The sequence below is a fragment of the Herpailurus yagouaroundi genome, unplaced genomic scaffold (assembly GCF_014898765.1).
Source record: "Herpailurus yagouaroundi ecotype Mexico unplaced genomic scaffold, PumYag 160, whole genome shotgun sequence".
Classification (NCBI taxonomy): Eukaryota; Metazoa; Chordata; class Mammalia; order Carnivora; family Felidae; genus Herpailurus; species Herpailurus yagouaroundi.
The window spans coordinates 50,112,766-50,128,794 of NW_024412401.1; the positions used below are offsets into that span (position 1 = coordinate 50,112,766).

At 58.5% G+C, this 16,029-nt stretch overlaps 1 protein-coding gene across 1 annotated transcript in view; it reads right to left on the bottom strand.

Moving 5' to 3' along the window:
* Positions 1-16,023, bottom strand: part of EEIG1 (estrogen-induced osteoclastogenesis regulator 1) — a 35,159-nt gene extending 19,136 nt beyond the window's left edge. The window contains exon 1 of the mRNA XM_040482434.1: positions 15,592-16,023. Within this exon, the coding sequence (XP_040338368.1) occupies positions 15,592-15,737 (146 nt within the window). The 5' untranslated portion in view covers positions 15,738-16,023. The remainder of the gene's footprint in view (positions 1-15,591) is intronic.
* Between the last annotated feature and the right edge of the window lie 6 nt (positions 16,024-16,029).

The following is a 16,029-nucleotide window of genomic DNA, read 5'->3' on the forward strand; positions in this document are numbered from 1 at the left end:
AGCGTGCCTGACATGTTTGAGACTTTTTAAAAATGCTTATTTATTTTGAGAGAGAGAGAGAGAGGGAGAGAGCACGAGCAGGGGAGGGGCAGAGAGAGAGAGAGAGGGAGAGAGAATCCCAAGCAGGCTCTGTACTGTCAGCGCAGAGCCCGATGTGGGGCTCGAACTCACGAACCGTGAGCTCGTGACCTGAGCCGAAATCAAGAGTTGGAGCCACCCAGGTGCCCCTTGACATGTTTAACAAAGCCAAGGAGGCCAGTGTGGCTGGAGCAGAGTAAGCAAGGGGGCCGGTGGGGGCGAAACTGGAGACGGGGTCATGGCCCCAAGCTTCCAAGCCGTGGAGAGGTGCCGTCGATCATGGACGTCCACGTGTGCACAGGTGGGTAGGGAAGGACAAAGAGACGACATGAGGGGAAGGGCAACTGTGTCCTTTTCTTTCCGAACTGGAACTATCAAGGTGGCTTTTTTTTAAAAGCACAACTAGGGAGAGATGAACTCGTCTGGGAGTTCTCAGCATTGCAGTGACGTCTGAGGCCACAAAGCCACCGTGGCGAACGAGCCCCGGCAATAGCAGAGGCCCCACGCGAGACCCCTGATGGGTGGCTAGGACCCTGACAGGTGAGTGCCACGTGACACTGCTATGACCTCGATGGACTGTGGGCCCCGGGGACAGGGACCGGGCCTGGCTAGGCACCCTTGGCCTCCGCGTACATGGGCAGTGACAGGAGGCACAGCGAGCGCCTGTCTCGGAAAGATGGGGAGTGTGAAAGAATTAAAACCAACGAACATCTAGGGAGAAAAGCCAAAATAAGATGCTCGTTAAGAAAACAGGACTGGGGGGGCGCCTGGGTGGCGCAGTCGGTTAAGCGTCCGACTTCAGCCAGGTCACGATCTCGCGGTCCGAGAGTTCGAGCCCCGCGTCGGGCTCTGGGCTGATGGCTCGGAGCCTGGAGCCTGTTTCCGATTCTGTGTCTCCCTCTCTCTCTGCCCCTCGCCCGTTCATGCTCTGTCTCTCTCTGTCCCAAAAATAAATAAATAAACGTTGAAAAAAAAAAATTAAAAAAAAAAAAAAAAAGAAAACAGGACTGGGGCGCCAACTCTTGATTTCCGCTCAGGTCGTGATCTCAAGGTTGCAAGCGCCGCATCGGACTCTATGCTGACAGTGCAGGGTCTGCTTGGGATGGTCTCTCTCCACCCCCCCCCCCAAATAAATAAATAAACTTAAAAGAAAATAAAAACCATACAGGACTGTGCGTCCCCTCTGCTTGTCCTGCTGACGTGGCTCAGGATAGGTGGGAAAATGGAACTAAAAAGACGATGAAGCCTAGAGAGGAGACTATCCAGAAGCCTGGACTCCGGGCTTCTGGGCAAGGGGCTCATTCTCATTCATCTGTGTGCTGGCACGAGGGGACAGGTCGAAGGAAGGAGAGAGCTCATAGCAGGTCTGGCTGGGGTGGGATGAGGGACCAAGACCGTTCTCTTCAGTTCTGTCCAAGAATCATTTCTATGATCGAAATGTAAACCGAGAAATGCAAAAAGGGCGTGAGATCAGAAGGGGTGGTCAAGGGCAAAATCATCTCCCTGATTCAAGGTCTGGACCCACACTCGCCCTCCTTCAGGACCAGGCGCCCCTCACCCCCCAAGCCTAGGGTTTCAGGCATGAGTACCCAGAGCCATGCTGCCAGGGATAGGTAATTACAGAGACTGGGTTTTCAGGGGAGTTTTGTTTTTAGCTTTAAGATATACAATTAGACGTCCAAATCCCAGGAGGCAGGGTGAGCCCTCCACCCACCGCAGCCCACTGTGGCCATCCCAGTGGCAGAATTCTGTTATTTCTGGGTTGTCCGGAAATAGGACAGAGCACCACACCAGGCTGCTGTCATCAGGCCAGCAGAACTCCCTTGGAGCCCCCCTGGCCCCAAATCCCAGGGCCTCTATTACGTATCCACAAAGACTTACTGTGGGTGCTGGCTTGGCACGAGGCCCCGGGTGGGTGTGGGGACACTACGGGAGCAGTCCTCCTGAGGGAGTCCCCAGTTGAGCGGGGGAGACAGACACTACACAAGTGACCGATAACTGCCGCCAGCCTCCGAGAGTGCAGACAGGGGCCTGACCCGGTCTGGGGCAGTGACACCAGAGCTGGGACCTCAAGGTGAGGTTGGCCAGGTGAAGATTAGATGAGATGTCCTAGGTCATGGGAACGGCCCAGGAAGACCCAGAGGGAAAGGGGTGGCTTCCAGGAAGAGATAGGACAAGGCCAGGGAGGGGCGGGATCAGGTTGGTGAGTGACCCCAGGAGGTCTGTCTCAGGGAGCCCGGGCTTCTTCATCTGCAGAAGGGTGACACTGCCCACCGCCTGAGGCTGTCACAGGGTGACTCCGCGGTGCCGTGTCCAGCTCCTTCCTCCTGATCAGCTGGACGGGGAACACAGAGAATTCTGTCAACACGGCGTGGGTGGCCGCGTCTTCCTAGTATCTGCCTTGCCGTGTGTCAGAGACCAAGGCAGCTGGCCACCACTGGGGCCTCACGCAGATGATGACGGCATTTCACCTGTCACCACTATCTCCCCAGAGCCCAGGACAGAGCTGAGCAGAGTGCGACTCTCACTCTAGACCACATTCCCCCGCACCCCTCCAGGCTCATCTTTAATTTAATCAATAGTAAAATCAGATCCTGTTCACTGAGCTTGTTCTACAGGAAGAGTGTTTCTTTTTTTTTTTTTTTTTTAATTTTTTAAAAACGTTTTTATTTATTTTTGAGACAGAGACAGAGCATGAGCAGGGGAGGGGCAGAGAGAGAGGGAGACACAGAACCTGAAGCAGGCTCCGGGTTCTGAGCTGTCGGCCCAGAGCCCGACGCGGGGCTTGAACCACGAACTGTGAGATCATGAGCTGAGCCGAAGTCGGACGCTCAACCGATTGAGCCACCCAGGCGCCCCTACAGGAGAGTGTTTCATATACATGACCAACCGAATTTTACCACAATCCCATGAGGCGTGTGCCATTATCATTGCCAATTTACAGATGAAGAAACTGAGGTCCAGAGAAGGGCAGGATAGGTCCCAACTCACAGAACAACAGGGTGGGATGCTAGTCTGAGGCGGCCCGACATCACGGCACAGATTCACTTCCTCCCCGTGTCCGTTCCCCTCAAAAGCAGGAAGTGGACCTGGGAGGCGGGAAGTGCTTCTTCCCGGGCCCCAGCCACTTGAAGGCTGTGAGGAGTGGCGGGCCAGGTTGAAGAGAGCCCCCATCCTCGGCCCCTCAGAGAAGTTCGGGACTCCCAGCAGGAGACACCTCAGAGGCCAGGCTCCACGGTTCCCCAAAGTCGGCTCACTGCCGCGTCCCCGGCACCCGGCCCAGACCAGCATCACGACCCAGGAAGCGCAGCAAGATCCCAGAGCCTTAGCAGCCCCGGCGTCCCCGTCACTCAGGTGACGAGGGATCGGTGCGGTGGGAGCCACCTCCTGGCCACAGGCTGTCCATGGCCCCCAGGGTCCTTGCAGATGGGAACCGGTTAGGCCCTTCGGTGCCTCCCCCTGGAGCTGGAGCAAGGATGCGGCACGGCCAGCAGTCACCAGAGGAGCAGAGAGTCGGGAGAAGGGAACCCGGGGTATCAGTGGGGCAGCCCATGGAACAGCCTCCGGTGTGACCCCACGCCCAGCCTCAGCACCTCGCCCTCCCAGCCGCCTGGCCTCGTCTGCACCTCCGGCTCATGACCACCACCACCCGCCAGCACGGAACCCCAGTCTGGCAGGGAGTCGCTCAGTCGTGGCCACAGGCAAGGCCCCATGAGACAGGGCTTCTCGGACTTGAGCGAACACCGCAAACTCCTTGGCTCGTCACGCAGATTCCCAGGCCCTGTCAGAGCTACAGAATGCAGGGTGTCTGGACCTCAGCACCACTGCCATCCCGAGATGGAAATTCTGGGTTGTGGGGGCGGGGGTGGGGGGTGGGGGTCTCCTGTGCATCGTCGGATATTCAGCAGCACCCTGCCGGGAGTACAACGCCAGCTGGGACCACCAAAACTGTCTTCAGACATCGCCAGCTGTCTCCCCAGGGACAAAGTCACGCTGTGAAGAACCACTGCTGCAGGCCTCGGGCCGAACTTTTGGAACACGCCCTCCTGTGATTCCGATGCAGGAGCCGGGCCCCCACCTAAGAGAGGGCACGTCCGCAAGGACTGAGTGGGACCCCAGGGACCCCTCAGCCCCAGCTGTGCTCCTGGGTTCCTGAGAACGCTGGCCCCTGGATTCTTCCCATCTAGCCCCTACAATGACAGGTAAGCAGAGCGAGGCTGCACCCCCTAAGTCCCTCCCAGCTGGTCCAGCAGCCCCGGGGAAGGGGGTGCTGTCACGGTGCCCAGCCTGCTCCTCCTCAGCCACACCCACTCCATCATCTCCAGCCCTTGGCTGGGTTCCTGGAAGAACGAGCGGTCGGTCTCAGTGATGCAACCCAGGTTCCCGGCTGATGAAACCCAGCCCAGGCCGGGAGAGGCGAGAGTCTAATAAGGAAACAATTTAAATCCACAACATCTGCCTGCGCTTCCCCGAAGAGAAGAGAGCACAGCCGCCCGGGGAGGGGCCCACCCCAGGGAGCAGCCAAGGCGTCCATCCAGGGGCTGTGAGGCGCTCGAGCTCCCATCCCAGCAACGTGGCCAACGTGGCAGCCCGGCGGCATCGGGCTCCTGCCAGGAATTCAGGGCCGCGTGCAGGGAAGCAGCTTGCTGTGGCTCTGACACTGCCAGTGACAGGGTGAGGCGGCAGCCAGTTCCTAGAAGCCAGCCACTCTGTGCTGACACCGGAGTGCTGGGCAGGGGCGGGGGCGGGGGCGGGCGGGTGGAGGGAGGGGGCCGCCGGCCGCCCCGAGACCTCTTCTCTGCTCCCCTGCCAATAGGAGTCCTGCTGCTGGCCCAGGAGCAAAGGCTGGCATCAGCAAGTGACCCATGGAAGTACAGAATGGACAGCCCCCTGGGGGCTTCAGAAACTCCACATGGGAAAAGGGGTAGGGGGTCAGCCAAACCACTCAGGCTTAGTGGGGAAGCGTCAGGGTTAGGAGTAGGATTCTGGAGTCACATGCACCTGAGTTTGAATCCTGCCATTCATCAGCCCCACAACCCTGAGCTGGATCAAAACCCCAAAAGCGGGCAGGTGCCAGCTTCCCCATTTTACAGACACAGGCACATAGCCTCTCTGCCCCAGCCTTCTGCACCCAGTCAGGCCATGTAGGTGGCCTCCCCACCACTCAGGGAGGGCCTATGGACGCTCTTCTCAACTGACAACGGTGGGCCATTCCCTCTTGTTCTCAGAGCCATTGAAGGGGTCCAAAGTAGACTGCTAGCTTTGACCAAGTGCTGATCCAATCCCACGCACCCCACTACCCAGTGTGACCCAGCCTGGCTCCTGTTTCCTAGGTATCCAGGCATACGTGCCAGGTGCTACTCAAGCATTAACTCTCTGCAGGCGCGACCGCCACCTACTTCACAGATGAGCAAACTCTCAAGAAGTCCTCCGCTCACACAGGTGCTTATCTGGCCCACCAAGCCTGACCTCACGAGCCCACCCCTAGAGGGCACTCACGTGGAATGGGGGATGTGGCTGCAACCGTCGGAAGCAGGAAGCCAGGCTCCTAACTGAGCCTCCCCTTGCCCACCCCAGGACCATATATCTGGATATTTCCCCAGGCCTTGAACCCGGCAGGTGGCCCAGGCTGCTCTTGGCTGACTCACATCTGGGTGGCGTTTGAATCATCCAAGGAAGACAAACAGGGGGGAGGGAATCCCATCCCCAGAGTCCTGCTCCTTGAATGGCTGGACGTAAGTGAGTCACGGGTGTGTCCCTGTCCTCTGAGCCCCTATCCAACCCCGCTAGGCCTTCCAGGTAAGCACCCTTCCCCCAACTACTGTAGCTGGACAAATCACTTCCTCTTCTGGGTCTGGGTCTTAGGTGAAAACAAAACAAGGCTCCCGTGTCTCAGAGCGTGGGACTCCTGGACGCAGGGCCTTTGTCTCACTCACTGCTGCTTCTGAGTCCTGGGATGACACCTGGCACATAGTAGGTACTCAGTAAGTATCCAATGACTAAATCAGTGACCTTCACAGCCCTGCTCTCAACAAGGGCTGCCATGGGCCTTCGTGCAATGCTCTTCCCGTCTCCAGGAAGAGGGCCTCCCAGCTGTGGCTGGGCCATGTCCTCTGGCTCTCCACAGAGTCCAAGGTGTCGAGAGTTATCGCTACCACTGGATCTGTCCCCAGCTGTTCCCACTGCCCCGCACATGGCTCCCTGGTCTTCTGAAGTGACCGAGGAATACTCAGAGACCACTCAGACTCAGAGTCATGTCTCCTCACAGACTCAGACCTGTTTTACCAGCCATCTTCAGCATTTCTCCGAGATTCTAACCACAGGACAGAAAGCTCAGGGTCAGGTGGGACCATGAGGCCATCACTCACCATTCTCTACCTCCTCCTTGACACCTGATTCTCCTACAGACTCATGCTCTGACCCTGGGCCAATCACTGCCTCTGTCATTCACTTATGCCATATACATTAACTGAGCATTAGCTACACTGAGCTGGGCCTGAGGGGGACGCTGAAGATACCCCCCGAATAAGCCTGGGCATCAGTCTTGTCTGCATCCAAACCGGGCATGGCCATTCTCACTCATGTCCATGTGATTCCTCTTCAGCCAACTCAAAATCTTCAGAAGGGGCTGGAGCCTTCTCTTGGCATTCACAAAGAGTACCCAGTCAGTCAAAGGGCCATTCCCAAAAAATGGGTCAGGGCCAGAGCAGGAGGGAGAAGCCAATGCCTCCCCTCCCCCTCGGTGCTCAGTACTTCTCTGAGCATGGTTTCGACTAATGGTCTCCCCCGGCTCATGGGCCCCCAGGTCAGGGGCCACGGCTGTCTTGGCCACTGCTGGGCCCAGTGCCCAGTGCAGGATCAGGGCAGTAGCCTGGCTCGAATCACAAATGTTTGCTGACTGGGTGAAAAACAGGAAGAGAGAAGAGAGACAGTTAAAAGGAGAAATGGAGGAACGTGGATTCTTCCTCTCTGTCCCACCCGTGGATCCCCTCCAATAACTGCCCTGGATTAATACCAATCACTGCCAGCCTTCGCTGAGCACGTACTCTGTGCCAGGGGCTATGCTGGGTACACAACAGGTGTTAATCTACTTAATCCCACACCGAATAGCTTATCACCCCATTTCACAGATGAAGAAAGCAAGGCTTAGCGAGATCCCGTGGTCTGGCAGCCTCAAGAGCCACTCCTCCCTCTGAACTGCCAAGCCCTGTGGTCCAGAAGCCCCTGCTGGGGTTTGCGAGCAGCAGAAGGAAAATCTGCAGCCGGAGAAGACCGCTGGCAGCTGCCAAGATGAGTTATGGCCTCGTAAACAGGAGCGATGCTTATCAGGTCAGGACGGTTCAGACCGCCCTTCCAGCAAGACTGAGGACCTCCTCCAGGCTTCCAGGCACCCAAGAAGGAGCTTCAGTTTTGTCTAGAGGCGCCCAGCACTCCCGAAGGCGTGGGAGGTCTCACGGCTGTTGCTGACACACATGTGTGCACACACATCCTCAGTGTTCAGCTCCCAGAGTCTCAGCACAGCCCTGTAACCAGCCCCCAAGGAAGAGGACAGGCCTCAGAAGTCCCTCCCAGGCATGACAGCCACCCGGCAAAGATAACCTCATCCTGACCTGTATCAGGTGGGTTTTGAATCAGATTGTTTTTGAACTTTATATAAACAACATCACACAACGTGCTCCTGTCTGCTTCCTTCCCTCAATGTCGTTTGTGACGCCCGTCCTGGTTGTGAGGGGCAGCGGTGGAGGCTCGAGCCTTGTTTTTGAACCATTCCATGATGACCGAGGTGGGAAGCTGCCCTCTCAGCTGAAAGCCACCTCCCCTTCTGCAAACTGGAGCCCCAGGCGGTCAACACCATGGCTGCCCCTGGTCCTAAGCGATCTGACTCCTCCACCGGCTTCCTGCCTGGGAAAGGTCCAACCCCCTCCTCCCATGGCCTCCTGCCACTCCAAGCCCCCAGGCCACTGGCTCCTCCCTGCTCAGCACTCTTGCCCTCGCCCTCCCACCACCCCAGGGTGCTCTTCTCCCCACCACCTGCCCACTCCTCACTGGGACCAAACCCAGCATCGCTTCCTGTGTGTGGCGGGGGAGGGCTGTGATTGTAGGACTTTACCCCCAGGAGCCACCACGGGCCCTACACACAGAAGGTGTTCAGGAAATTATCCCTGAGGGACTGAGGGCCGCAGGTGTGCTGCCCCCGCGTGTCTGCTTGCAGAGAGGAAGCAATAGGAGGAGAAGATGCCGGGCCTGCAAACAGGGCCCAGACTTCTGCCTTCCTTCCCAGAGCCCTCCCGAGCCCTGGGCTATATGCACCTTCTCCCCTCTCAGCAAGTTTCATCTGTGTTTGGCTGCCAGGTACGTGGCCCTGTGCTGAACAGGTAGCCCCCCGCCCCCGTATGAGCACCCCCACACCGTGGAGGAAGAAACCAAGGCTGAGAGGACAAGGCCTCTGGCCACAGTCCCAGAGCCAGCGAGCAGATGCCAAGGTCCAACAGCAGAGCCCGGGGCGGGCCCCAACCCCCTCGTCCTCCGCATCCCACCAGGAGCATCCCCACCTCCCACAACCCATCAGTGCCCCCAGCTGCCTCTCCATCACACCCTCTGAGCCCATGGTGGTGCCCAGCTGCCCGCTATGCGGGTGAGGGCTGCTCCTGACACGGACTGATACCTCTGGCCCCGGGGTGGGGAGGGGCTGGACCCAAGCAGCTGGCAGTGGCCGGCACACGATCCGGCACACGATCCGGCACCATCAGTGCCCACGCTGGTTTGGTGCCAAGAGAGAAAAGTCCCAGCCCCGTGCCAGCAACGACCAACAGCAGCAAGTCCCAGGACTAAGATGCAGTGGAGGCCACTCCTGCCCAGTCCGGGGAAGAAGCGAAGAGACAGGGACACAGCCTATAGTGTCCCAAGATAAGGGCCCATAGTGGGTGTACAGGACAAAAGAATCCGGGGGGGGGGGGGGGCTTCCCAGAGGAGGTGGCTCTTGGGCTGAGCAGGAGTTTAGCTGAGTGAAGCAGTGGGGGAAGGGAGCCTGAGGTCAAAGTAACTGCAGAAACAAATAGCTAGAAGAGTGAGGTCCGGTGGGAGCCAGGGGAGCACCAGGGGCCTCCCACCCACTGAGGGGCCCCTGGCTTCCTCACCCGCTCCCGTCTCCAGAGTCTGACACCGGGGACCTCCACCTCGAGGCGGGGGGGGGGCTATCTTCAGCCTGTCAGAGTGGGTTCCAAAGCTGGCCGTGGAGAGGGTCCCTTCCCGCAGGCAGGAGCCCACCCCACCCCAGCCCAGGCCCTCCTGGGGAGAGTGCCCCAGCTCTCTCTGGCTCAGAGCCAAGCACCCCAAGGTTCTAACCAATGGGGGCAAAAAAGCACGGAGACCCACTGGGGCGCCTGGGTGGCTCAGTCGGTTAAGTGTCCAGTCTTGATCTCGGCTCAGGTCATGATCTCGCAGTACTTCTGGGTTCGAGCTGCACATTAGGCTTGGTGCCGACAGCAAGAAGCCTGCTTGGGATTCTCTCTCTGCCCCTCCCCTGCCCTCTCTCTCTCTCTCTTAAAAAATAAATAAACTAAAAAAAAAGAAAAGGCACGGTCACGGAGACCCACCGGAGACCCTGTGCTCCAGCATGCTAGCACGCCCCTTAGACACTAAATGTGCTCCTCGCCCACTCCCCCACTTCTGGAAGGCAGAGAGACCCCTGGGGAAAGTGCGCTCTCTCCACAGCACTCCGGTCAGTCCTGGCCCACGAACAAGTGCCAGCTGCCACAGGACCAGTGGGCAAAGGGGGTGGGAACTGAGGTGTGCACCCAGCCCACCGCTGTGACTCAGTCCAGGGATGGGAGGATGGACTGCAGTGTGCACTGTGCATCTAGCATGTGCCAGAAGCCAAGCTGGACGCTTGACAGGCATTATCTCACTGCGTCCTCCCAAGAACACTGCGAGGCAGGCACAACCAGCTCCATTTGGTAGGGTCTAAAGGACTAAGTCCCTTGCCCAAGGTCACACAGGCAGCAAGAGGCAGGACAGGAATGTCCTTCCCAGTCCTACAGCTGGGGCAAGGCACCAGCCTGACCGAACACGCAAAGTCCTCCGTCAGAGCTGCTTCCTCCTGACCGCTGAACCAAGTTGGCTGAGGGGGCTGCTGGCTGGCCACTCTCAGTTGACATCTGGGTAGGGACGGGGGGATGGCGACTCCAAGCCTGCACGTGGGCGCTTTTCCAAGCCCAAGGTGCCAAAAATGGCTCAGAGCGGAGACCACAGGTTTGCAACCACAGCCCTAAGCAGACACCATTGCCAGGCACAGACTGGGCAGTTTAAGGCCTCACCAAGGCCACCAACGGCATGGTGTGACCTCACGGAGAGCCAGAAGGCCCAGGAGATGACAGACGTCGGGTCACAGGGCACATCTGAAGCCCTGGGAGCTGGTCTGGTGTCTCTACAACTAGAAGCACTGGCCAGGCAAGATGGATAATGACGAGAGACGCCCCCGCTGCCCCCACCTCATGTTAAGTTACAGGTCACTTTCTAAGCAAATCCGATGTCTGTCACCTGCTCAAACCTTGCCGTGGCTGTCTGTCAGGCAGGAAGATAAACGCATACTGGCTGCCATGGTGTTGTACTGCCCATCCCCGGCAACAGGCAAGTGACCGCACGGTCGCCCCATGGCAGTCACCAGACTCCATACGCTGAGTCCTCAGGCTCCTGAGGCACGTGAGCAGACAAGCCAGTGGCCGTCACAAGGCTCAGTAAAGGCTTCCCAAATGCAAGTCAGGACTTCCAGGTACCGAACAAGCCGAGTTCAAGGGCACTCAGGGCCCTCAGACACACGATGTCATCGCTGCTAAGAACCCCTGGCCAGAGTGGCTACCAGGACAGAGCCTGAAGTGAGGAACAGGCCTCAGGGAATAGCCTTGGCTCCGGAGACTCAGATCGCCTCAGGTCAGACAGGCGGCAGGGCTGCCAGGGTGGCACCTGCCAAAGGTGTGGCCAGCTGGCAGCAAAGGCCAGGTCCAAGGAGCAGACACCAAGGCCAGGCACAGGCTGGACAGGTTCAGGCTTCACCAGGGGCACCAGCAGCACGGTCTGACCCAGCGGCTGGCCTGGTGCCACAGCCCGGCTGCCTGGGGTGGCCTTTATGGCTCGCCAGCAGGACCTCTCTCCGCAAGTGTCTGCCTCCTCATGCCCCCCAGCCCGCACAAGGAAGGCCTTCTGCAGAGGCCCCGGGGACCAGGCAGGACCTAGTAAAGTGAGGGAGACAGACTATGGCAGAAGTCCAAGGGTGTACAGTGGGGTCAGGAGCCTAGAGCAGGCAGCCCGTGGAGAAGGCAGTCGCAAAGCCCCTTGGGCCAAATGCTGCCACGCGGCACTGTTGCCAGATACCCAACTTAAAAGAAACCGAAAGTCTGGATTTTTACTCTGTCAAAAACTATCCGAGCACAGTATGGGGCAGCCAAACCCCAGCAATATTTGGCCACTGTGCACCCTCTGAACTTCCACCTTCTAGCAGCCACTAAGCAATAGTGGTGCCAGTCACTTCAGGACCAGGAAACCCACCTGCCCACTCTGCCTGCCAACCTTCCCTCCAGTCTGCCCACTCTTCTCTCTCTCTCTCCCTGCCACCACGCAGCCGGGCCAGCAAAACCCGCTCAGCCAATTCCAACTGGCCCTTACAGGGTGCTGGTCAGGCCCCCTTGTGTCTTCTCCACTCAGCAGCCAAGAGCCATCATCCTAATGGGCAAACCAGGCCGCACTGCTCCCCTGCCCCTCGGCTGGGCCCTCAAGGCCAGGAGCAGTCAGGCCCAGCAACTCCTCCTCCTCATTTGCACCAGCCCCCCAACCCTTCTGCTAAGGAGGTGCTCTCCTCCTGAGAGGACTTGCTGTAAGGTAAATCAGCGCCTCCCTCTCCCTCCCTCCCCTGGCACCGCCAGCACGTGCATGGGCTGGGCCACAGGACCCGTGCCAACCGGGCACAGAGCCCTCTCGGGATGTTTGGGATTCTTCTTGCCTGAAGGATAGATTGGCTCAAGGCTGGAAGCCTGCACCCTGCCCTGGAGAGACCACGGCCCAGCCTGCTGCCTCCCAACTCACCAGACTTGGCTGGGACCTCGGCATCCCTCCCAGGACCCCGGGGAAAGCCTTCCAGATGCCATTTGGATGCATCTGCCTGGAAGGCCTCCAGGCAGGGACCTTGGCAAATGCCTACTCTGCCCCAGTGCCAGCCCATGCCTGGCCCCAAATCCACAGCAGCGATTTTAGCTTCACCCCCACCTGTGGCCCTAGGGCCCCTTTTCCTCAGATGTCACAGGACCTAGCTTGGTGCCTAGAAAGTATCCAAATCTGGACTTTCCCAATCTGGACCCAGCCCAATAAAAAGAACCTTCTTCAAAAGTCTGAGGATATCACATGGGCTGTAGCTGCTTCCAGCCCTCTGCTACCAAGGCAAGGCAGGACTTCGGAGCTGGGCCTGCCCAATTTAAATCACAGCCCTGCCACTCCCTAGCTGAGTGACACGGGCCCATCACTTCAGGTGTCCTGACCCCAGTTTCCTCATCAGCTCATGGAGCGGTTCCAGGGCTCGACCGATCACACATCCAAGGTGCTCGGCAGGTCCCTGGCACACAGTAAGTACACACCAAAGGCAGTTTAAACCCTAATGATAAAAAGGTTATCTTCCCAACTGCATTACCAGATGGGTGACTGGCACGTGACTTCACCTCTCCGGCCTTGGTGCCCCTCCGGGTGACCAAGAGGATTAGCGGACATACCGCTTGCAGAACACTGAGCACGGCACCGGGCACGTAGCGCCGGCCCTCGGAATATGGTAGCTGTGAGCGTCACTGTTCGTAAGGAGGCCTCAGAAGGCTGAGGCTGGGGAACAGCGCGACATACCACCTGTTCTACCTGCTCAAATTGGGTCAGGCTGGAGCTGTGTACCCGGCTGTTGCCATGGCACCCAACATAAGGAAACACTCCAGCTAGGAAGGCGGGTGCTGCAGGGGTGGGGCCTCAGGCCTGCCTCACTCACACAACCCCCATGCCGCCACCAGCAGTCTCTGGGCCATCCCAGGGGTCCCTGGGGTTGGGAAGCGTATGCTGTTGGATCTGGGCCCAGGATCTGAGCAGGTCTCATCACCTCTGACCCTATTCGAACTCCAAAACAATGGGGCCTTGGCCATCTGGAAGGGTGGGCTGTGAGGCGGGGCTCCCAGACTGCAGAACAGGATGGGTGGGATGGGAGTGGAGGTGAAAGGAGCCCAGGAACCCCTATCTCCTGGGCAGAAGCCAAAGCAGCTCTAAAGCAGCCTCAGGTCCCAACATCACTGTCTGCTCTCTTCAGCCACACCTGCCCAGGGGCAGACAGGTACCCAGAGCTCACTAAGCGTCCAGCCTTGGGGGCTCAACGTCAGCTCCTCCCTCCACAACCCTCTCAGGTTTCATCCAGGATGAGGGCTGGGAAAAGTTGTTTGGGCTCGGCTGGGTTCAGGGAATCCATGGCTCCTTGCCAGGAGGGAAGAAGGGGAGGCAGAGGGTGAAATCCACACGCTGTGGGCCAAAACCTAGAACTTTCTAGAGCTTCCTAGATGAGGAGGCAGCTTTATGGCAATGGAAAGGCTGACGGGCCAGGTAGGGTGACGGTGGCCCCAGTGCCTGGGAGGAGACCTCAGTCTGGGGCTGAATACCGGTTCCTCAACGGGATCCAATACCCTGCTCACATATAGACCCTCTGCTGACTCCAGCTGGTCCCTCCAAGACACAGGACGGCTGGGGCCTGGGGCCTGGACCCCTCCCTCTGCCATAAGTAACTACAACTGCTGCAACAACAGGCACAGACATTACCCATGATCCTCACAACTCTAGGGACAGGTGTGACTTCTCCCACTTCACAGACAAGGCAACAAAGGCTCAAAGGTAGAAGAGGGTAGTGGTTAAAAGCACACCCCAACTCTGAATCTGGGCTCTGCTGTATTTGCTCAGGCAAATCACTCCTTCCCTGAGCCTCAGTTTTCACCTCTGTAAAATGGGGATAAAAATCCTACAGCGCCCCCTCCCCACCTGGACCCGGCTCCATGGCATAGTCAAGGAATTAAGGAAGAAGTGCTAATAAAACAGGCAGCACAGCACCAACAAATGCTGGTTCTTGGAATCCAAGAGGTTAGGGAACTCGCCCAAGGTCACCCGGCCGTGAGTGGCCGACCACAGGCCCTAGCTCTGAGCACAACCCCATCCCCGAAACCTTTGTGCTGCTATGTGGGTGGCCACGGGATCACAGGCTTCCCAGGCAGCGGAGGACCGCCACCAGCCCCCACAGCAAAGGGTAGCCCTTCTCTGAATTCCTCAGATAAGCAATTCCTGGCAGACTGGGGAGCCTCCGGGCCTAAGTGGGCCCAAGTGCAGAGAAAAGGCACCCCACCCTGTCCACACCAGAGATTCCTAAATCTGGGTTAGGCTGTATGCCCACCTACCCCCTACCCCACGCCCCGCACCCGTCCTCCCAGATCACCAGATTCATCCAACAGGTCTCCAAATAGGCCAAGTTGACAACTACCTCCTGTGAGGTCCCTGGAAAGCCCTTACTTCCTCTTTCTGGGCCTCAGTTTCTCCATTGCAGAACCACAAAGCAGCTCCAGCCAACTGGGCCCACAAGGAGGTCTGAGGAGCAAAGGGACAGACCAGGGAAGGGAACCAGCATGTCCTAGGCACATGTTCCCAGGCCCTGGTACTGCATTCTATCTACTGAAACTTCTCCACAACTCTTACAGAGACCTGCACTGGGCCCAGAAAGTGACAGATCCAGGACTCAAACCCCCATCTGCCAGACTCAGAAACACTCTCCCCACCACAGGCCCAAACTATGTAATCCCAGGTGGGCCCATTCAGTGGGGGCAGCTTGGGAACTCAGTCACCCTCAGCAATGAGCTGGACAGCTGGACCTGCAGGATGGGGAAGAACACAAAACCAAACTGGATTGGGCCTCTTTCTGAGAGAGTGGCAGCCTCCTTAACAAGGGCATTTGCAATGCAAAACAACCCAGCCCCAGCCAAAAGAGGACAGTCACTCAGAGAGGGCTGGGCAGGCCAAAACCTAGCCACCTCCCTCCATCCAGACCAGGAGTGCCTGGGAACCTGTGGCTGGCCCAGTCTCTAAATCATATGACAGCCCAAGCGGCCAGCTGGGTGCAAAGTGGCCTGGAATACTCCTGATTGCCTCAGCCCTTCCAGGCACAAACCCTGGTGGGCTCTTTGTGCAAGTCTGAGGAATGGGCCGGCATGCAGGGCCCCAAGACGGGCTGAAAGAATGAACCCCCACCTAACCAGCTGGTCACCTGCAGACGGGTGCCCGGCACCCTGCCAGCTTCTCAGGCCCAGACCTCCCAGATCACTCAGCCCTGCCTTGTGCAAACCTGCCCCAGACACACATAATCCCCAGAACTCCCTGGGCCCACAAGGGCGCTTCCACGTGCCAAGTGACCAGATCTGGCTCATCATCCCCCTCCCCTGCAGGCGCGACTGCCCCAACTCCTACCTTGACGACAAGCTGACAAAATCCCCGCCATCCAGCAGCCGGACTTTGCAGAAGAGGACTCCGTTCACGAAGGGGACCGCAGTCAGCTCCTCCAGGGTGAAAGTGGTTTGAAATTTGAATTTCTTCTTCTTCATCAAGAAAGCCATGAGCGAGTTCCCTGAGTCTGAAGCCCCGAAGGCCAAAAAAGGGGGGAAGCCAGAAATCCCCAGGATTCCTTTCCCTACACCACACCCCCTCCTCAAAACATCAGAGCCGGATCCCGCCCAGATGGTGGCGAAGGCGGCCGAGCGGGCGGAGATCTGAGTCCGGAGGGCCCAGGTCTGAGCGACCAGTCCAGTTCTCGGGCCGGCTGGCTTCACCGTCGGGGAGCCGGGGCTCGGAGGGGCTCGGAGTGGCCGGGGGCTTCACCGGCATGTAAACAGCGGGGCATGGCCCAGG